Source organism: Elephas maximus, chromosome 1, assembly GCF_024166365.1.
Source record: "Elephas maximus indicus isolate mEleMax1 chromosome 1, mEleMax1 primary haplotype, whole genome shotgun sequence".
Taxonomy (NCBI): Eukaryota; Metazoa; Chordata; class Mammalia; order Proboscidea; family Elephantidae; genus Elephas; species Elephas maximus.
The window spans coordinates 172,981,457-173,004,171 of NC_064819.1; the positions used below are offsets into that span (position 1 = coordinate 172,981,457).

Here is a 22,715-nt window from a genome sequence, read left to right on the forward strand (position 1 = left end):
TGAGACTGTGGCCACGCTAATGTGAGCAGAACCTCTGACGATAGGGAAGTGGTTGTGCTGTTCCCCATCTCAACACTAACATGAGTGACAGACACTGACCTTGCAGAGGAAGTTAGGAAGATTTCTAAGGAGGAAAAAGAACTGGGTGGGATATAAACAAAAAAGAATCAGGAAAAGGGTGTGCCGAGGGTCCCCAAGACCACCCACAGGTTCAGTGATTTGCTGGAGGACTCACGAGACTCAGCCTATAGACATGCTCACTGCTATGATTTATTACAGCAAAAGGATACAATGCAAAACTAGCCAAGGGAAAAGGTGCAGAAGTCTCGGGGAAACCAGGCATACGCTTCTAAAAGAGTTCTCCCCTTGGAGTCACACAGGACATCCTTAATTCCTCCAGCATTAAATTGTGAGATCAAAAACCAAACCCACTGCCTTGACCTGATTCTGATGCGTAGCGACCCTACAGGATAGAGCGAAACTGCCCCATAGGGTTTCTAAGGCTGTAAATCTTTATGAAAGCAGATGGCCACGTTTTTCTCCTGTAGAGCAGCTGGTGGGTTCGAACTGCTGACCTTTTGATTAGCAGCTGAGCACTTTAACCACTAAGCCACCAGGACCCACTAAATTGTGACAACATGTATGAAATGTTGTCTGTCAGGGAAGCTCAATAGATACTCTTTGCTCAAAGTTTTTATTGGGGACTGGTCATACAGGTACTCTCAGCCTAGCAGGTATCAAAGTTCCAGACCCTGAGAAGGAAAGCAGATGTTCAGCATAAATCATTTTGTCTGCACAAACACTTTAGGCACAGTGAGCCCCCCTCATCAGTTAGGGAATGGCAGGAACACACCCAAAATCCAAGTCCCCAGATGCCAGCCAAGGGTTAACCTTGAAAGCATGCTTTTCTTAGGATAACAATCTCAGGCCTGCTATGCCAATTCTTTTCGGCACGGTGATATATTGAAAATATTCTTATTTTTTGATTAAAAAAAGTTTTCACTTTCAGAATTTTTTTTAGCAAATAGCATAAAACAGAGTAAAGTTATATGTACCAAGATGTCCAACACAATATTGTTTAAATTAGTCAAAAATTAGAAACAATCTAAATGTCCAAAAATAGCTGAATGATTCAGTAAATGAATGCATAGTAGTGTGAAGAAATATAAAATAGCTTTTAAAGTTCTATTTTTGAAGATTTTTAGTAACATAAATGATTATGCTGCGGAGAAAATCAGGATACAATTATATATACAGTAATAACTCAATATGGGACACTATGAGTTGGAATCGACTTGATGGCAACAGGTTTGGTTCTGGTTTGGGGAGAAATATAGAATAAAATCTCAAAGGAAATTTACTAAAACATAACCCTGATTCATATCTGGGGGACATGTATAGAAATAATTTTTATTTTCAACTTTTTTCTGTGTTTTCAATTTTTATTTAATGAATACGTACTTTTCTAATCAGAAAACAAGTGATAATAAAAGATAACTATGTAAAAAGGCTTTAGATATAATGGTCTGTGGATTCAAAGCAAATTTTACTAAAATGTAAAATATTTATTGAGTATAGTGAATAATACGAGTACAATGTATGAGGCAGAGCTTGACTGGGGACCTCTGAAAATGACAATTATTTAAAAATAGAACTTTTCTTTTTAATATGCTTCTTTTTTCAATTAGCTAACATAAAAAAACATGTAAAAGGAAGGGGAGACATTTTGTTATAAACACTAAAGGAAGCACAATGGCTAATTTTTATTGCCACTGCTAATTTTTTAATACCTCACAAACTAGCAAATGCAAATTTAAATGGACAGAACAAAGGATGAATTTCATAAATTATTTTGTGTGTATATGATCATGATTTACCTACACTCTGAAGTATTACTAACATAAATCATAAACATGTTTATAGTTTCTTCACAAGGAGAAAAAGGTGCCCACTAGGTAGTTGGAGAAGGTGATTTCTGATGTTTCTGGTGCCAATTCCCCTCCATCTATTTCAATGCATCCACCCATACCCCAGTCACATAGATACTACTCTACAGAAAGCTATTCTATACTACTTACATTCTCCATCACTGCATTAAGTTGCCATATAGAAAGCAGAAGGCTATTGCATCCTCTCATCGCTGGAGATGGAATGGTTTGCAGCTTCTTTTAAATCACAAAGCAATTCTTTTGTGTACAGAACTGCCCAGGGCACTGGAGGTTGTGCAACAGAGATCCATGGAGTCGCCTCACCTCCCACATGACCTCCACTTGTGGCTGCTTTTCAACAGTGCTAGAACATGAAGATCTTGACAGCACTAGTGATTCCTGGGCCAAGTTAGAAAAACCAAATTCTAAAAAGCCATTGCAATGGCAAGTACACACAGAAAAAAACAACCTAGCATTTTTTCTGGTCAGGAAGGGAAATGTGGTTAACCTAAATTGGACCTGGGGTGCAAAGAAGCATCAAGAAGCACTCCCATTGCTGTGATTCAACTATGCGTTTTTGTTTCCATTAAAAACAAAACAAAAACAAAAACAGACTTTTAAGAAGGTTTGGCTATATTCAGAAATCTAGCTCCTTAAAAAGAGACTCAAGTTCTTAAAAAGATTGTGTTTGGGGAAAAGGTAGGGAAACAGAGTAGAACAACAAAGTATTGCTACAGATTCTTTCAAGTAAAATTTAAAGCTAAAGGAAGTCAACAATTGGTGCTTGCTAAGTGGTGGTTCATGTATGACCAACAGTCCTTCAAAGACTTTGTTTCTTCCTCTTTTCTAGGAAGAAACAGTATATTAAAAAAAGAAGGGGACTTGTAGACAAAACACCAGGCGGGGTTCTGACTATGACACTGTTAAGCATGCATTAACAAACAGTTTTTTAGGCACTGTTTTTCAGCCATCTGCCATTGCCAAATTTCAAGCTTTTCCTCTGTGAAATGGGATAACCAACAAATGTCCCCTTTTCCATAGGTTATTGTGTACAAAGAAAGTATAAGCAAACTGTCAAGTGCTATCTACACATTTTATTATTGTTGTTGCTATTAGGTCTGCTTGACATATAGAAAGTACTTAATAAATGTTCAAAAAATTATTAACGAACTGGGCTAATTATAGTGGACAAATGGTAAGAGTAGGTAAATCAAGAACTTTAAAACTAACAATACTTTCACTTAAAAATTTATGGATATTTGACTTATATGGAACTAAGTTGAATACAGTATAAATCTCAGGTGAAAACAATGCCTCAATTGCCAGAAGAGATCACTGTAATCACTCCTTATTGGTGGGGATCTCAAGTATGGCAGATAGATGCTAGCATATCAGGTTTCATTAAGGTACAGAGGCAGCAGACTGATGAGGTTAAGAGCTTGAGTTCAAATTTCAGCTAACAAGCTATGTGACCTTGGGCAAATCATTTCTTTCTAAGTCTCAGTTTTCACATCTATAAAATGGAGATAGCAGTAGTACCTAAGTTTCAGGGTTTCTGTGAAGGTTAAATAAAGAAATACAGGCAAATCACTTACCATAGTGCTATTTGCTTTGCTATCAACATCATCATCATTACCATACCAAATACAAGGTGACTTGCTATGAATGAAACTAGACCAGAAGTCACCCATTTCATAATCTGATATTAACCCTCAGCCATGGTACTGAACCATGGCACACCTTTAAAAAACCTGGCAAAGGGGGCCCACTATGGTCATATATCCTGCCAGGTCTCCACATACCATGATGCTGCTGGGTGAGATTAGATGTGCCTACTGGGAACCATGTTTCCCTAAACCAAATGTTAGGAGATGTCCAAAGTGTAATTCTTCATATTTCACTAACCACTCTCTCAATCATTCAGAGTCCCAAGATCACAGTTTCAAAATTTATATGTCTTATCAAATTTTCTCATGCTCTACATTTCACGTCCAGTAAAATTTGTCCTTCTTTTTTCAAATGGAAATGTGAGACGCTTGAGATGTGCACATAGGCACCCTTTTTTTTCTTCTAATTTTCAGTGAATGAATTCTTGCTAAAACAGAAGCTACAGAAGTTAGAATAACGAACACTAAGATAAGCATCCCGTATAACAGTATGTACCATGTTAAACGACGGTGGTAGTCACTGAAGCAACTGCTTCCCATCCAATGTCCTACTGAAATGAAAGAATTGCGTTTTAAGGAAATAAAACCTAACCCTTCTTGAGCTGTCCTGCTAAATGAGTCAAAAATACCTTAATTCTAGACCTGTAAAATTAATCAAAATAATCCAGCTGTGCAACTGTCCTATTTCTTACCTTAGAGAATTTAATAATATAATAAATTCTGCATCTTCGATACCTAAGATGTTCACCCCCTCCCCACCAAGCAGTTATCTTATTGTGATCCTGGCCTCTTTTTCTGGGACGTGAAAGGTCCTTTCCTCTGGAAAGGCTGGTCCTCCAGCCTGCCTGCCTTATGATGGTGCTACCTGTTAGCCAGAGAGGACCGCTGTCCACTGGGCTGCTGCAGACTGAACAGACTGTGAATCTAGCCATGGGATAAGAGGTTGTTTTAATTGGCCAGATCTGCTAGTACTAAGCATATGGCCATGAATTTGTAGCCAAAACACTAATCTTAAAAAAAATGCTATGTACAATTTAAATACAAAAGAAGAATGACATTTTCATCTTCAATTCCAGTTTTGCCACAAGGGTTTTTAAGCCTACCACTTTACAATGACTCTGAAATCTTTACCTTTGCTGAAGTACAATTTTCATGGTATACTCCTTGTACCAAGTCCATAAGAGCACTTGCTATAAGTTCTACAACCTAAAAAACAAGAAAAAAAAAAATTCAAAAAAAACAAGCTTTTAAAATTCATCTCCATTTTTGCTCCAGAAAGTTCAGTAGCAAAGGCAGGATTTGTGCTTGACAGAAAAAATGAGGTTATGTGCAAAGATCCTGGCAAATGGCATTGCCCACCTGGATATTAAAGCTGTGATCCAATTTTTTTCAGTCATAATTCAAGCCAAAAAAAAAAAAAAAAAATCTTATAAGCATCGCATTTGACCAATACACATGAAAATCCTCTAATAGCCATTTTGAAACATAAACTTAAATTTCAGATAACTAATGAAATCTTAACTCAATTTATATTCTGCATGTTATTTCTGTCAGGTGGATATTTTTCAATACGCCATTCTGGGAGCCATTACAATGCTAATTTTTACACTTCATACAGAAAAAGAAGCAAAATCAAAGGAATGGTTAACCTTTCAAATGTGTTCATTCTGCTGTACTTGAAATGTACTGTGGATATATTTGGTGCAGAGCCTTTGGGTCAAACATACCATAAACACTGAAAATTTTTACAAAGCCACAATATTGAAATTGTATTAATCAAACCTGTATTATCTTCAAGGCTCAGGCTACTTTAAAAAAAAAAAAATCAAGCAAAATCCAAAGCTTTGAACTTGTTCCAGAATGTGAAATAAGCAGAAAAACAGTAAATGGTCTCTTTGGAACTACTGTACAATTTAGAAGTGTTTGCATAAACCACCTTAATTCAAAAGGATAAAATACCGGCATTTATTGTAATGTTCAATGCAGTCATTTCAAACAAGAATTCCTTAAGGCAACCCCATTGGCTGCTCACCAAGTCTTAATATCTTGTCTATTTAACTTCCTATATTATACAGTCCTGTATCTGATTCCTACTCTTTGCTTCCTAAAATTTAGCTTAGTTCTGATTAAATTAAAGGATATCGTTTCAGCCTTTATCATTCTTGTAATTAAAGACATTATTAAGTAAAGGACACAGACCCAACCAACAAGATAACTTATAATCTCAGGTACCCTGGATTTAATAAACATTTTCTTAGAGGCAAATTAAATTAATTTGTAGAAAGACTTGCTTTAAAATTTTAACACAAGAGCATTTATCCCCAAATTTATATTTACATTCATTCTGCACAACACATACAGGGCTGCTAATACGGAAATTTTGCTGATTAAAGGCATATTTTTACTAGCTCTGCAGATGGGCTAATTTGTAAAATGAAGACAATGTCTTTTTTTTTTTTTTTAAATCACATTGCCCTTTAGGTAACCAAATACTTAAGAAATATTGTAGCAATATGAGCTGCAGAGGAACTGGAAGGACAATGATCCTACAGTGTTACCAGATGTGTTGAGTTATTTAAGTGGAGGAGAGAGAAAAATGAATGGATTTTTTTTCCCCTTGAAGGTATCAGATAAACGCAATACCCAAATCCAGGAGGATCGAGTATCGCCAATAGGTCTATGAAAGACTGTAACTAAACACACAGCATCAGATTGGATTACAGTTTATACAAGCAACATCCCAAGACCCCCCTGATGGCTGGACACAAAATACAGATCAATCACTCACTTAGAAATGTTATGGTTTTGAAACAGTTTTAGCTCTGAAACCAGCACTGATAACATGAAGAGGGATTTACAAAGAGAAAGTCCGACTCTAAATGTCAAAATGATGGCACGCACCTTTAACAATGGATCTGGCTGTGATAACCATATAGTTCCCTTACTTTCCTGAAATTCCAGAAGCGGCAGAAGCAACAAAATCATTTTTTTCTCTGATTCTTGTTCTCTTAAGTCAGTTAAGAGAGGCAGGCCTGTACTTACAAATTCATAATTCATATATGACCTGTACTTAACAAATGACCACAGTTGCTTAAGCAGAATATATCTCATGGCCAATGACATCCATCAAGGACAAGGCTTAGGACTTGCTTAGGTTAACAAGTAGATAAATGAAAGAGATTTTGAAAAGCAGGGATACCACAGGGGAGGTGAATGTGTCCCAGGCAAGGGTGACTTGCCCAGTACACACATGCCTGAAATGTTTACTTTACTTTTAAAATCACACCAACTAGAGATGTGTTTTAGTATTATCTTCCTTAAAATCACAAATATTCCAGAAAGACCACAGGGCTACCAGCCTTGTACGCTTTAGTAAAAATTCTTTAATGAACTTATAGAATGGTTCTATTTTCTTTCTTTTATTACTTAGCTTATTATATAGGCATGGACCTGTTTAGATGTATGTTGTACTTAAATATAAGAAATCACTTGCTTAATGACATTTCCCCCTCTCAGGTTTCTGAGGAAAAGTTTGTTTAAGCAACCCAAAATGCGAGCAAGGATAATGGTAGGCAGGGGAGAATCTGGAGGCCTACATGCCAGACCTCCTGAGACTAAGAACCCAAGCCCCAGACTCCTTGAAATTCTAGACAAGAGCAACAACGAAATAGATTCAAAGAGAAAGGAGGTAAGCAAACACTTTTCAACAGAAAAATAAATAGGCTAAAAGAGCCTCAATGTTAGACACTCTTGGAAGCCCAACAGATTAGAGCACTATAATTGAACACAGTAGAACACAAGGAGTCAGAGTATCTAGATTCTACTTCAAATCTCACTAATTTTGCACAAATCAATTAATTTCTCTGAGCTTTGGTTCTCCTCAGCTATAAAATGAGGGCAGTTGCAAAAGGTGATTCCTTAAGGTCACTCTCTGCTCTAAAATTCTGAGCTTTACTATAAATGAATCTTAGTAGTGTTTGACTTAAAAGGAAGCATGTGAATTTGAAAATTGCTTTTCGTAACTTTGATGGGAAATCTTCACTCATTTCTATCTGTTCTCTTCACATGGATCTTTTCCTCAGTTTGAACTCTATAGATTACTTTCTTTGTGAAACTTTTTCTATCTAATCCCCCCTGGTTCTAATGCCTAGAGTTATAATAAAACAATTTCCTTTTTTTTTTTTTTGAAGCATTACAACTGATAACCCACCCCACCAGCTGGCAAAGAAGTCCTAGGTGGATCACTTAGAGGCCACATTGCTGAGCTGTGGGTCTTGAAGTTCTCTACTGGTCGGAAATAATTCACACAATGGATTCAGAACGGCATCAGGCTTAACTGCAAAGTTCCATCAAACCAATAATGAGACTGAGTTGGCCGTATCACTTCCTTCTCTAATGCGTAAATATGTACAACACTTAGAAGAGAACCTGGAAGTTAACTGTTATCATTCTTTATAATTCTATATTATTACTCTACATTCAGTACAAGTCTCAGGTCGACGAAAGGTACAACATGGGAATCAAGATTATAGTGTTTCTAAAATTGCATGTGCCCAAATATTTTGGAAGAAAGTGGGCTTTTGTTCAACAACAGAACACATGCAAAAACTATCCTAATCAAAATCAGAGATTTTTGTAACCTTGATTAATTAAATCCTAAAACATTGTTTCAGATTATATGACTGTCCCCATCAATGTTATAAAGTTTACTTCAGCAATCTAGAGAGTAATTAAACAGGAGGTAAGTCTCATTTCTGCATTTCTGAAAGTAGTGAGAATAACCACATTGCTTACCTATACATACAAAAGTAAAAATGTGCTTCTTTTCATCTGTGTCATGTTTAAATCTGACTCCACAGCAAGGTCCAATCTTCTGAGTAAGGCCTTAGATTCCAGTGAACCAGAAGTGGCATCCGTTTACAGTGTCACTGTTACAACTTGATTTCTCCTGCCACTTCCCTTTGTTTGCCTACCAGGAACAAAGCCCCCAGCATATGAAAGTAAGTGGAGTGCACATCTAGTTGCTATTCTCAAGTAAGCTGTCAATCTCTTCCACTACTTCATTCAGCACCTCCTCACCAAAGATGCCCGTTGCTGTCAAGCCGATTCTGACTCAAGCAACCCCATAGCAACCCTATATAAGGAATAGTTAGTATCAGATACATACGAACTTTAACGCCAGTTACAGTGTTATATAACTGACTATGGAATTAATTTATTAAACAGCTTATTTACAGGTCAAATTTCAGCAATTAGGGGAATATGTGTATTTGTTTCATTTTTCATCTTTTGGCAAGGGTAGCCACAATTCAATGATTTTTTAAACTGCAAAAAAAGATGATGCATATACTCTCACAAAAGGTGTGATAACTACATCCTGGCCAATAATAAATTCTCATCATAAAAAACAGAAATTGAGAGAAATAGGGGGTGATAAGGGAACAATGATGATCAAAAATATTCTTGCTTAGACTGCTACACAAAGTGCTGTAACATATTCTTTAAAAAAAAAAAGGCTGGTTATAAAACTGAATAGTATGATAGGTATTTTTAAAACAAAAATGAGCCCAGTCTATGTGTTTATACATACAGAAGAAAAAATGCTTAAAAGGATGTCGCCGTTGTTGTTGTTAGGTGCCGTCAAGTCGGTTCCGACTCATAGCGACCCCACGTAAAACAGAATGAAAAACTGCCCCGTCCTGAGCCATCCTTACAATCGTTGTTATGGTTGAGCTCATTGTTGCAGCCACTGTTTCAATCTACCTCGTTGAGGGTCCTCCTCTTTTCCGCTGAGCCCGGTACTCCGCCAAGCATGATGTCCTTTTCCAGGGGCTGGTCCCTCCTGACAACGTGTCCAAAGTATGTAAGATGCAGTCTCGCCATCCTTGCTTCTAAGGAGCATTCTGGTTGTACTTCTTCTAAGACAGATTTGTTCATTTTTTTGGCAGTCCATGGCATATTCAATATTCTTCGCCAACACCACAATTCAAAGGCGTCAATTCTTCTGCAGTCCTCCGTATCCACTGTCCAGCTTTAACGTGCATATGATGAGACTGAAAATACCATAGCTTGGGTCAGGCGCACCTTAGTCTTCAAGGTGACATCTTTGCTCTTCAACACTTTAAGGAGGTCCTTTGCAGTAGATTTACCCAATGCAATGTGTCTTTTGATTTCTTGATTGCTGCTTCCATGGCTGCTGATTGTGGATGCAAATAAAACGAAATCCTTGACAACTTCAATCTTTTCTCCATTTATCATGATATTGCCCATTGGTCCAGTTGTGAGGATTTTTGTTTTCTTTATGCTGAGGTGTAATCCATACTGAAGGCTGTGGTCTTTGGTCTTCATTAGTAAGTGCTTCAAGTCCTTTTCACTTTCAGCAAACAAGGTTGTGCCATCTGCATAATGCAGCTTGTTAATGAGTCTTCCTCCAATCCTGATGCCCCATTCTTCTTCATACAGTCCAGCTTCTCGGATTATTTGCTCAGCATACAGGTTGAATAGGTATGGTGAAAGAATACAACCCTGACTCACACCTTTCCTGACTTTAAACCAATCAGTATCCCCTTGTTCTGGCCAAACAACTGCCTCTTGATCTATGTAAAGGTTCCTCATGAGCACAATTAAGTGTTCTGGAATTCCCATTCTTTGCAATGTTATCCATAATCTGTTATGATCCACACAGTCGAATGCCTTTGCATAGTCAATAAAACACAGGTAAACATCTTTCCGGTATTCTCTGCTTTCAGCCAGGATCCATCTGACATCAGCAGTGATATCCCTGGTTCCACGTCCTCTTCTGAAATCAGCGTATCTGGCAGTTCTGTGTCGATATACTGCTGCAGCCGTTTTTGAATGATCTTCAGCAAAATTTTGCTTGCGTGTGATATTAATGATATTGTTCTATAATTTCCACACTTGGCTGGATCGCCTTTCTTGGGGATAGGCATAAATATGGATCTCTTCCAGTCAGTTGGCCAGAAAGCTGTCTTCCATATTTCTTGGCACAGATGAGTGAGCACCTCCAGCACTGCATCTGTTTGTTGAAACATCTCAATTGATATTCCATCAGTTCCTGGAGTCTTGTTTTTCGCCAGTGCCTTCAGAGCAGCTTGGACTTCTTCCTTCAATACCATTAATTCTTGATCATATGCACCCTCCTGAAATGGCTGAACTTCAACCAATTCTTTTTGGTACAGTGACTCTGTGTATTCCTTCCATCTTCTTTTGATGCTTCCTGCGTCATTTAACATTTTCCCCATAGAATCCTTCACTATTGCAACTCGAGGCTTGAATTTTTTCTTCAGTTCTTTCAGCTTGAGAAACGCCGAGCGTGTTCTTCCCTTTTGGTTTTCCATCTCTAGCTCTTTGCACATGTCATTATAATACTTTACTTTGTCTTCTCAAGAGGCCCTTTGAAATCTTCTGTTCAGTTCTTTTACTTCATCAATTCTTCCTTTTGCTTTAGCTGCTCGACACTCAAGAGCAAGTTTCAGAGTCTCCTCTGACATCCATCTTGGTCTTTTCTTTCTTTCCTGTCTTTTCAATGACCTCTTGCTTTCTTCATGGATGATGTCCTTGATGTCATTCCACAACTCGTCTGGTCTTCGGTCACTAGTGTTCAGTGCATCAAATCTATTCTGGAGATGGTCTCTAAATTCAGGTGGGATATACTCGAGGTTATATTTTGGCTCTCGTGGACTTGCTCTGATTTTTTTCAGTTTCAGCTTGAACTTGCATATGAACAATTGATGGTCTGTTCCACAGCCAGTCCCTGGCCTTGCTCTGACTGATGGTATTGAGCTTTTTCCATTGTCCCTTTCCACAGATGTAGTCAATTTGATTTCTGTGTGTTCCATCTGGTGGTCTAACTTCCCTGGTGGCCTAATGGTTAGGATTCGGGGCTCTCACCACCGCAGCCCAGGTTCAATTCCAGGTCAGGGAAACACTTGTTGAAAGAACAACAAAATATTAATAATAATGATAATGTGTAAGTGGTAAGATTCTAGATGAATTTTAGTTTTTAAAATTTTCTTCTTTAACCTTTCTGAATTGCTTAAATTCATAATATATTATATTTTCTCTCCCCTTTTATTGTACTGGAGCCCTGGTGGTGTAGTTATTAAGAGCTTGGCTGCTAACCAAAATGTCGGCAGTTCAAATCCACCAGCCACTCCTTGGAAACCTTATGGGCAGTTCTACTCTGTCCTGTAGGGTCGCTATGAGTCAGAATTGACTTGGCAGCAACAAGTTTTTTTTTTTAATTGTACTGATTTTTATAATCAGATAAAACAATAAACCTATGGTGGGAGGCACACCCTGTTTTTAGTCTCAGAGAGGCATCAAGCTAAACTGTTCACAAACTGATTTATGGAATATAACAGACAACAGTCCCTGGATTAACAACAATCAGATCAGTAAGTGGTGGTAAGCATTCTTTGTAGACAAGTTGTACCTTTCTCAATAAATGTGATTCAGGAGTACTGTCAATTAGCATTTGACAAATGGAATAGATTCAACAGAGTTGTAGATATTGGTTAAACTAGCAAACCAGACTACTTTGGTTTGAGTAAAGGAGTGTTTATCAGTTAAAAGTAGGGTACAACTAAATCTTTACACAAAATGTTAAGTATAAACTAATGTGGCTCGATTAAAGCTCAAGTCTTTAATAAGCTATCTGAGTTGATGTAATGAAGTAGTATAGTTGTATTTCAACCCACTTAAAAAAAAAGGTTGCTACATAACTTAATTTGTTTGGTATATAAAAACAGGGGAGGCCATTAAAGATTTATAATCTTCTTTAAACAACTTGCCCTCAAAATGTTATTTTAATGACAGTTTTTACTGCAGTGTAGAATGACAAGACTATGTGTGAGCCATCACTCTATTTAGGTGGCAAATGGACACGTAACTCCTCAGCTTTTACTACTCTTAACAGCTGCTAGCAAAGGAAAGTCGTGTGCACGCATCTGCAGTGCTGATGGCATTAATTACACATAAATTTATTGCACTCCCTCCCATCCCCCAAAACAAACAGCAGTGCATGAAGCAGTAGCAAAGGTAAAAAGCCCTTGGGGAAGACTTAATTTTCATATACATCTTGGGAGGAACAAAAGACAACTTAACATAAATATGTCCTTTTCAAAGAGCTTTCGCATCTGAAGGGATATCATCAAGATTTCTTTTTAAAGCCACAAAAACTATTTATACTGGCAGTAAAAATATAGAAAAATTCTTTTAAAGATAAAGCATACTGAATAGCCTGCTAAAGGTAGACAAAGCAGCTAGTTTCACTCTTTAGATTGTCAGATAAATGAAGCACAAAGTATCTGACACATGCATTTAAAGATGGAAAAATTTAAATCACCAAGTTAAGGTAGAGAGGGACTGGTTGAGGAGTAGCGCCCCCCTCCCATAAAAGAGACCAATAATAACATGTAACATTTGTAAAGCGTTCTATCATTTACAAACAAGGTTTAGGCAAACCATCTCATCCCAGGTTTTAGTCCCCAGCACTCAGCCAGAGCGTCCAGGCTGGCAGCCTCAGTGGAGAAGTGACCTCTGAAGAACACAGGGAGCAGGAGCAGTGGCCAAATAGGGGGTAAATCTACTCACCCACCACCTGGGCACACACAACCCAGATGAGCCCTAATCTGCATGTTGATTAATATAAATGATTGGCTTTGATAAAGCCATCCCTGAAGTCTATGAAAGAATGACTCTCTCCACTCCTTCCTATCAGACAAAGACTAGGTTTAACGAAGACAATGATGAAAGGTCTGTTGCAATCAACATACCACTAACTCCCAGGAGTTCTGGAGGAAGCCTCTAACTGGCTTTCCAACGGGAGACTTTTCACCACTGCCAAATGTGTAGGGCCTTGCTTTTTGTGGGAGGGATGGCAATCTGTTCTAGTGAGCTGGAAGTTCTTTCTGGCTAAGGCGGGAGAGCAGAGACAGAAATGGCACAACCAATAGGACAGGTGCAGCCAAAAACTAAGCAAATTGATAATCTTAATTTTTAATTAGAACAGCTGATACACTGGATTAAACCTAACTACGAGTAACATTTGTCAAAAAGGGTTTCGGAAAAACTGAATGAACTAAAGTATAAAACTGCAACTGATAAAACTTGAAAGAAACAGGACACGAGTTCAGGAAAATTGCTTGAATATGAAGTGTTGAGATTTAATTTTATATTAGCTAGTAGATACATTCAATAATTATTTGTTGTCAGCCTACTATGTACCAGGTACTGTACTAATAAAACTAACCTCATTAGTCTATGGTTACATCTGTAGGTCACTATCAGAGAGAGGGTTAAATCATAATTCCTTTGTTTAATTAATATCACTATTGCACCATGTCTGAACAAATTCTAATATGTTTATTGTATTTCAGATTTTTTGCAGTTTATTTTTTACTATAGTTGTTCTTTTTAAAGGACATATTCATTCTTATCTTATAAAGGCCATTAATTTGTCTTTGATCCTTAGAAGGTTAATAAGAGATGAGCTGGATGACCTGGGCCAGACATACCACTTCTTTGGGCCTCAGTTTGCTTACCTAGGTGTTACGGATCGAACCGTGTCCGTAATAAGTTATCTCCAAATCTTAATCCCTGTACCTGTAAATGTGACCCTATTTGGAAATCGGGGTTTTCTTTTGTTATGTTAATGAGGTTATACTGGAGTGTCCTAAGCCTAATCAATCCCTTCTGAGTGGTGTCTTATAAAAAAAAAGTAGAATACACACACACACACACACACACACACACACACACACGACAGCTGGCATGTGACGATCCCTCTACAAGCCAAGGAATGCCAAAGAACATCCAAGAACACACACAAGGAAGGACCCTCCCCTAGAGCTGATGCCCCATTTTAGGCTTCTAAAGTGTGGGACAATAAATTCTTGTTTTTTAAAGCCATCCACAGTGGTATTTGTGTTACGGCAGCACTAGTTAAGAGAGATGCTACATAAGAAGTGCCTGCACTTGATTATTAACAGTAAACCCAACGATCAGATGTACCCAAATGTGCAGCTGTATACATTTTTATTCATAATAATCGTGAAACACAATCAGCTAACTAGCCAAAAATACGAATTTCTTTTATTAACAATACAAAAGCAGTTCAGAAAGCTTGCTTTCATGTGTTTGAGTGAAGGTGCATGGTTCTTAGCTTACTGTTTGTTACTGATCAATAACAATACCGTCATTTATGAATTTAAACAATGATTAGGTTCCTCAAAAGGTGGCAGATAACTAAAAATGCTTGAATTTTAAATCTTAAGAAAAATTTCATAATAAAAGGAGATGCTTTCCAATAGGTTAAGAAAAATGGTGGTTGTGTCATGTATCTTCAATTACTACAAAAATTCTAAATAGTTGCTGAGAGCTGAAAGTTTAGTCATGAAACAAACAAAAAAACCAGTTGCTGTGGAAATGATTCCAACTCATGGCAACCCCATGCTTGTTAATCATTTGCAGCACCCAGTAATGCTGATATTAGCATAGAGCAGTTAGTTGCTTTATTTTCTACTCTCAGTACATTCTTTACTTAGTGGCACTGTTAGGTCTTGTTCTGACTGAACTTAGTCCCTGAGAGAATTATACCCACCATTTCAGGGATCTGCCCACCTTTTTCAACGTGACTGATAGCATCCATTTTTATTTCACTGCTTCTTCATTCGAAGTCCCTCTCAATGATGTTAAATGATGTTTTCTAATTGTGAATTTACTTAAAAGTTAACCTCACCTTTCAGAAACACACAAGTTCACAATGTAAAACTTCAGAACACCAAAAGCATAGTACTGTATTCCATTCGGAACCCTGGTGACAGTGGTTAAAATGCTTGGTTGCTAACCAGAAGGTTGGCAGTTCAAATCCACCAGCCACTCCTTGAAAATCCTATGGAGCAGTTCTACTCTGTCCTATAGGGTTGCTATGAGCTGCAATCAACTTAATGGCAACCGGTTTGGTTTTTTTTTGGTATTCCATTCAGTTGAAGGTATGCTGTTGGCTAAAACACTATATTAGTGGCTTTCAAACTTTTAAAATCACAACCTACAGTAAGAACTGTATTTTACATAATGACACAGTACATACATACATGCACACATATACATGCATATATATGTGTGTGTGTGTGTATAACTGAATTAAAAGTTTCATCAAACAAAAGGTTCACGATGCCTTTATTTTCTATTATTTCCCACTTAAAAGTGCTGATAGTGACTTGCTAAGTTGATTTTACTATCCACTAATAAATACGAAGTCATTTGTGGTTTGAAACAATATCTATATCATGCTGACGTATGTCATGTACAGCTCATACCTTGGCTAGCCATCTTAATTGCATACCCAAAAAAACCAAACCCGTTGCTGACGAGTCGATTCCCACTAGTCCCCCCAAATTTTTGATGAACAGTTTAAAGGCGTTAATTTCTCTCACTCTATGTCAAAAAATGTAAATTAATTCAACGTAAATAGAGGCAGAAGGCAGGATAAAATGGAATCATTCTTGGATGCTAGGGGTATATTTTGTTAGGGCATGTTTCAATCTTGTATGTTTATATTATCGATGTTGACTCTTAGTTTTGATCCTAGTAAATTCATGAAAACAAATTGGCTTAGATCACATTTGCCCAAAGAGCTATAAACATTTCAGCATCAGTGTGGGATTCACAAATATATCTTGCAAATTCCAAAATGCCGTGTCTTTTGGGTAACATAGTTCACTTTTTAGCTGAATTAGTTCCTCCTCAAATTGGATCACATGAAAGGGCAGATGTTTGTAATTTAGAGTCATTCGAAGGTTTATACTCCAAGGCAGCCACAGAAATAAAAGCATAACTCATATGCATTAAAATCCATGTATCTTGTCTGAAGCTGCAATTCTATTTCTTCCAAATACCTTTGCAGCTCTTCAAAATCTGTTATTCAATGAAATTCTAAAAATAACTGGCCCTACTGGTACTGTGTTCTAGAAAATTAGGTAATTTTTTTTCCTCCTTTAAAAAAATCAGGTAGTAGAAACTTGGGGCTGGGTATATTGTATCCTTGGATCGATAATAATCCCTAGGTTAGAAATTCTCAACTCTATAAAGATACACAATTGGCTTTCAAACTGGTATCTCGAATACTTAGTGCAATGAACACAAAAAAGTTTGCTGAATTACCAATATGAACCTAATATGTGACTTAGTTGTATAAATCAAACTATTTCAAAATAAATTTTACAGCTATCACTTTGTTGAATTATTACTCCTGGATATCTGCATGTAAATCTTTAGGCCTCTGATATTCGTAAATATTCTGGGTTCTCTATTGCATCACTAATTTTATTAACAATTTCTCTTGATTCCTTTGTTTGTCTTCATATTTCACGTCATTTTCAGGAGCTGGTTATAAGGTACAAGTTTAGACTCTTTCCTACCACACTGAGAATTGCAGAATATTGGAACCAGCAAAGATCTTAGAAATAGAGATGCTGCTGCCTTTATTTTACAGATGAGGAAATCAGGAAAACAAGTTACATTTGCTTACTGGTTATTTCTCTAAAACATTTCATGAAGCCACTATTGATGTTTGCATTGAAATATTTGTTTCAATATTTTAAAACTAAGAGTTGTTTAAAATTGTATAAATTTTAGGATCATTAATTGCAAAACTGCTGTCACAAAGGGGCCAGATTTCCTGGATTTAGACCACAACTCTACCATTTATTAACAGTGTTACCTTGGGGAAGTCATTTAACCTTTCCTTGTGGCTTGGGAGAGAGATTAAATAAATTAGTACACATAAAAAACTTAAAACAGTGCTACCTAGTGAGCACTCAAAAATTGTTATTATCATTATTTTTTAAATTGGTTGCAATTTTAATAAAGACTAAATTTTCTATACTATGAAGTGTGTAGTTTCAATTACAAAATGGGGTACTAAGACATTAGATAAATACTCTGGAGAAAAATATGAATGATATGAACCTGGAATTCTGAGCAGTAAAATGAGCGGTCCAATGTTAAATGGCCAATTAAGACAAAAAAGAAGGCCAGGGCTATGACCCAGGTCTACAGGCTTCTACTTAAGAACTCTTTGTACTTGCTGTTGTAGCTTTATATGTTGTCTCTGAAGAGTATAAAATGGGTAAGTGTTATATAGCTCAGGAACATACTATGAAAATGTAAAGTGATCTACTAATGAAAATCCATTTGGTGTAGTTAAAAATGCTTAGTAATGAAATAGTTAATCTTACATTCTATTCAGGGAAGCTGTCCTTAAAAAAAACAAAGACTGAACATGCAATGTAGTTTTGGTGTTCCCTGACTTCTGGCTAATTTGTTTATGCATAGTGAAAATGGCCTCAGGACAAAGACAATTCAGCTATACTAACGACAACAAACAATTTAATGCATTGTCTAAAATGCTTAAAAAGAAACTTCCTTGGCACAGTCATACTTTCCAAGAAGCCCACTTTAATGTTTTTACAGTTTACAATATCAGAAGTGACCTCAGGGTCAGGCATTTGTCAGTTAATGACCTGTTCGGCTAATGGCCTTCAGCTTTGCCCTGGGCACACAAGTCCTCCAGTAGGTCATTAGCTGCCAGAAAAGGGCTCTCCCCAATCAATGTTGCTAAATAAATAAAATTTGCTCCTGGGCTAAGGCTCTATAAGCCAACTTTGGCTTGGAGTAAGTTTTTAATTGAGTATTTATAACTGAGGGTTTAAGAAAATGATGGAAGTGCTAAAACCAAAATGACATCAGCACAACTGAGTTACATGAGGCTGTTACTAAAAAAGTAGACACATGGATCCTTTTGGACGCTCTCAAAGTTTCTTTTGTTTGTGGTGTGCAAATTCAAAGTAGTTTAATAGAGCAGGAGCCACATTACAAACGTGCTGCATTTTGGAATTTCACCAGTAAGTCAGTTGTCTGGAAACCCTTATCACATTTTTCCAAAATAACACATTTCCCCAACACATTTCTAGCCATAAAATACCTGCAATTAAACAAAACAGGAAAACAAAATGAAACAGGAAAAAACTTTTAAGTGAACTTTAAATGTTGACAGTTAAAGGGAAATTTGGTTTAAAAAGAGGATGAGGGTAGAGACACTGGTTCTTTCTTATCTCTATTTCATTTCTAATTCTATAATTTTCCTTTTTGTTAACAAGACAGCATGCAAAGCTCTACTCTCATGTTTTTCAACTCCAAGTAAAGTTTCTTGGTTTCTTTTTCCTCTTGAAAGGAGCAAGGAAGAAGCAAAAAGATGAATGGCAGTTTTTCTGAAGTAAAGAGGAGAATGAAAAACTGGAGGAAAAAGGTGGAAGATGTGTATACATTTTAGAGATTGCCTGAAGTGAAATAACTGAGCTGTGAACAGCAACAAATGGGCACTGTGTACAAGTCTGCTGGGATGAAGAAGGCATAGGTGGAGATGACACATTAGGGCCAGCAGCTGAAGATGCAGAGGAAGGGGAGTCAGTTGTTCATCAGCCCAGGACTTTGGTAAACTTCTAACTCAAGAAGTTCCTGGGTAAGCTCATTAGAAAGACAAAAGAAAAGTACCGAATAACTCAATTTTGAAAATAGATTTTTTTCCCCCTTCCTCTGGCTTTGGAGAAAGCAATTTATGTCAGTAAAAATGAAGAAAAAAGCTGATTTCATTAATTTTACTTTTGGAAAGTAGCAAAAAGGATTAAAAATTGAGATTGCTAAATGTATTATAAGATGGCCATGATCAATATATTTCTACCTCTCATGGCCGACCATGGTGTGGGGTTCCATTTTACCCATTTCAAAGGATCTATTTTTGTGGAAAACAGTTTTTTTTTTTTTTAATAGGGTTCTTTGAATGTCAAGCGTATGGGAGAAGAGTAAGCTTCTTTTGCTCTTCTTCCTTTTCAGGTTCTTGGTTTGGCATAGACACTTACAGACGTCTCCATTTTGGGTGACAGCAATTGATTTTCTATGCCAAAGAGGTACCTCATTCCATTGTTTTATGGCACCAAAGGGGGCAAAGCTCAAGGTTTTAGTGAAATAATATATTTTAAAAGGACGTAATATTTTGCTGTCTTATTTCTAGTACAGTCCATATATACTAATCATTCATCACTTTAAAAGATCAAGGAAGCAGGCTCAGAAAATGGTCATACACTAAACAGACAAGAGATGAGTGGTAACTGTGGTGAAGGGTAAGACAGAACACAATGCTGGGGCAGCCAGCACAACCTATACGAGGTAAGGTCATGGAAGCTCCACAGACACATCCAAACTCCCTCAGGGACCGAATTGCTGGGCTGACGGCTGTGGGGATCATGGTTTTGGGAAACATCTAGCTCAACTGGCATAACATAGTTTATGAAGAAAATGTTCTACATTCTACTTTGGTGAGTAGTGTCTGGGGTCTTAAAAGCCTGTGAGCGGCCATCTAGGATATTCCACTAGTCTCGCCCCTCTGGGAGGAAGGAAAAATGAAGAAAACTAACGATAAAAGGGAAAGATTAGTCCAAAGGACTAATGGACCACATCTACCATGGCCTCCACCAGACTGAGTCCAGTACAACTAGATGGTGCCTGGCTACCACCACTGACTGCTCTGACAGGGATCACAATAGAGGGTCCCAGACAGAGCTGGAAAAAAATATAGAACAAAATTCTAACTCAGAAAGACCAGACTTGCTGGCCTGACAAGACTGGAGAAGCCCTGAGAGTATGGCCCCCTGACACCCTTTCAGCTCAATAATGGAGTCTCTCCTGAGGTTCATCCTTCAGCCAAAGACTGGATAGGCCCATAAAACAGAACGATACTAAAGGGGCACACCAGCCCAGGGGAAAGGACGAGAGGGCAGGAGGGAACAGGAAAGCTGGTAACAGGGAACCCAAGGTTGAGAAGGGAGAGCGTTGACATATCATGGGGTTGTTATCCAATGTCATAAAACAATATGTGTACTGTTTAATGAGAAACTAATTTGTTCTGTAAATCTTTATCTAAAGAACAATAAAAAAAATGGTTATAGTCTCTGTTTAATACGTGGCTTTATTAGCAAACGATAAGAAAAATAACTGGAGAAACTAGTTTGTTTTGGGGTTCTGAAATAGTAATTTTATGATGGCATTTGACTTCTCTATTTAATTGATATGGAGATAGTTTACTTTATTGTTATAATATATAATATCCCACTTACCTTCTACACACATTTTTACTCTAGTCATGAAAATCTACACTTGAATGGGTTGTATACAGAAAAAAACATTAATCTTGGTGTCAAACTAAAAAGGTTAGAAGATACCAATTCCATAATTTCCACAAGTAAAACAGGGCTGACAAGACTATAAACACACACTTGTCACAATAATGCCTATTTTAAATGAATATGATAGAGAAAAACTTAAATATTTTGTGACGTACCATGATTTTAGGTTGCACTTTCAATAAGAACTGTAACAGATAAGTAAAACTAATACAACGGATAAGACAAAAATCAAATAACAAAGAGCAGCCTCTTTATTAAAATATATAGATGGTATGAAAGGAAGAGATTTATATGTATAAATTGAGCATATTTATAAAAACCAAATTCTTCCTTGTAAACAACATATTTATGCCTTTAGGAAAACAAAGTTAACATAAGGAAATTCATCAACTATGTAAGGAGTACATCTGTGCCACTGGTTATCTAGAAATATAAATCACTAATGCTTAATAGAAGAGCCCTCAGGAGTGACACCATGACAATGCTCTGGGGTGTTTAGACAAGTCTGAGCTAAATCACACTCTCCCATCTGATGTACAGCAATAGGTTCATTATATGAAAATGACTACTAAAAAATAACATGGTAAATTCAATTCCTTAAATACCAGGGTTATAACTATAAATGTAAAATAAAGGACTGTTAAAAAAAAATGACAAGTAGTAATCCACACAGTCTTATTTCCACTGTGGTCTAGCCTAAAGTACAAATCCAGTTTGCAAATAAACACAGGGACCAGCAAAAACCGGTAATAGCCAGCCAGATTTCTAAATTACAGTGCATTTCCATTTCATGAGTTTCCCCCAATTATTCGGCATGTCTTCATTGATAGCTTGATGCTCAAACACTAAAATTTTAGACTCTGGCCTGACCTCATCATTACAGAATTCAGTAATGTTCCACATGAATACAATGTAGAACAACTTAGCTCAATGGAGTCAGAGAATTTATGGCTTAAAAACAGGCATTTTAAGGTCTCTTAGTCCAGGGTCTTTATAAGTGAAGTACTAAAATAAAGTTACCCTTATGCTCCATAATGGAAAATGAATGAAAACCTGGGCATTAATTTTTAAACTCATTCTTGAATTTAAAATCTTAGGTTAATTCATACTTACATGGCTACAGCTATAATAGTAAGAAGACAATTACCAGAGGATTAATATACCAATTTCTATACTTAGAGATATTTAAAAATCTGTTACCTAAAGGCAATTACTTTAAAGACCGCTAATATCTTCAGGGAAAAGCCAAAGGGAGAATAATTGACTTTGCTAATTTTACCCTTGGCAATTATAAAACAGCTCTGAATTTCATATGACAGCAGAACCCATCATCTAATGGTCTGCCCCAGGAGAAGTACAGAGATAAACACATCATATAGAAATTCAGAAAAGAATCTAATAACACAAGAAAATGGGAAACTGGTAGAATGAATAAACTTACAAAAAAATTAAGTAGCTACAAATACGCCAACTTTAATTATGAAGTTAAATATACTACTCTCTCAAAGAAAAAGCAAGCTGTCACTGTGAAATAGCAGTGACATATCATAAACGGAAATTTTGTATTAAGTTCTGCCTACTCCCTCATTGCTGTGGTCTCTGTTTACATTGCTATTGCGGGCAAATTTGTTTCTTGTAAAAGAAAAATCATTGAAACTAAAACATTATTAAACGGAAATCCAGCTTTACCAAGGCATAAACCATATGTACAGATAAGAAAACTTAATACTGTCCAAAAGAAATATTTATTACCACCCCACCCCCACCCCGGGCAAACAAAACCCTATTAGCGGTTAGTATTGTGCTCTATCAACTTGAACTTCCGCAAGGCCCATTTAATAAAATTAGTCCTCTTC

The 22,715-nt window shown here is 36.9% G+C and overlaps 1 protein-coding gene across 10 annotated transcripts in view; it reads right to left on the minus strand.

The window, feature by feature from the left end:
• PDSS2 (decaprenyl diphosphate synthase subunit 2) overlaps positions 1-22,715 on the minus strand; it is a 302,828-nt gene that overhangs the window by 106,486 nt on the left and 173,627 nt on the right. For 9 of the 10 annotated variants that reach the window (XR_007518904.1, XM_049898045.1, XM_049898407.1 and 6 more), the window contains exon 4: positions 4,727-4,801. The exons of the other annotated variant lie outside the window; for it this stretch is intronic. Coding sequence is in view for 8 of the 9 variants with exons in the window: in XM_049898045.1 (XP_049754002.1) it covers positions 4,727-4,801 (75 nt within the window). In the remaining variant the exon portion in view is untranslated. The remainder of the gene's footprint in view (positions 1-4,726; positions 4,802-22,715) is intronic. 10 annotated transcript variants of the gene reach the window in all.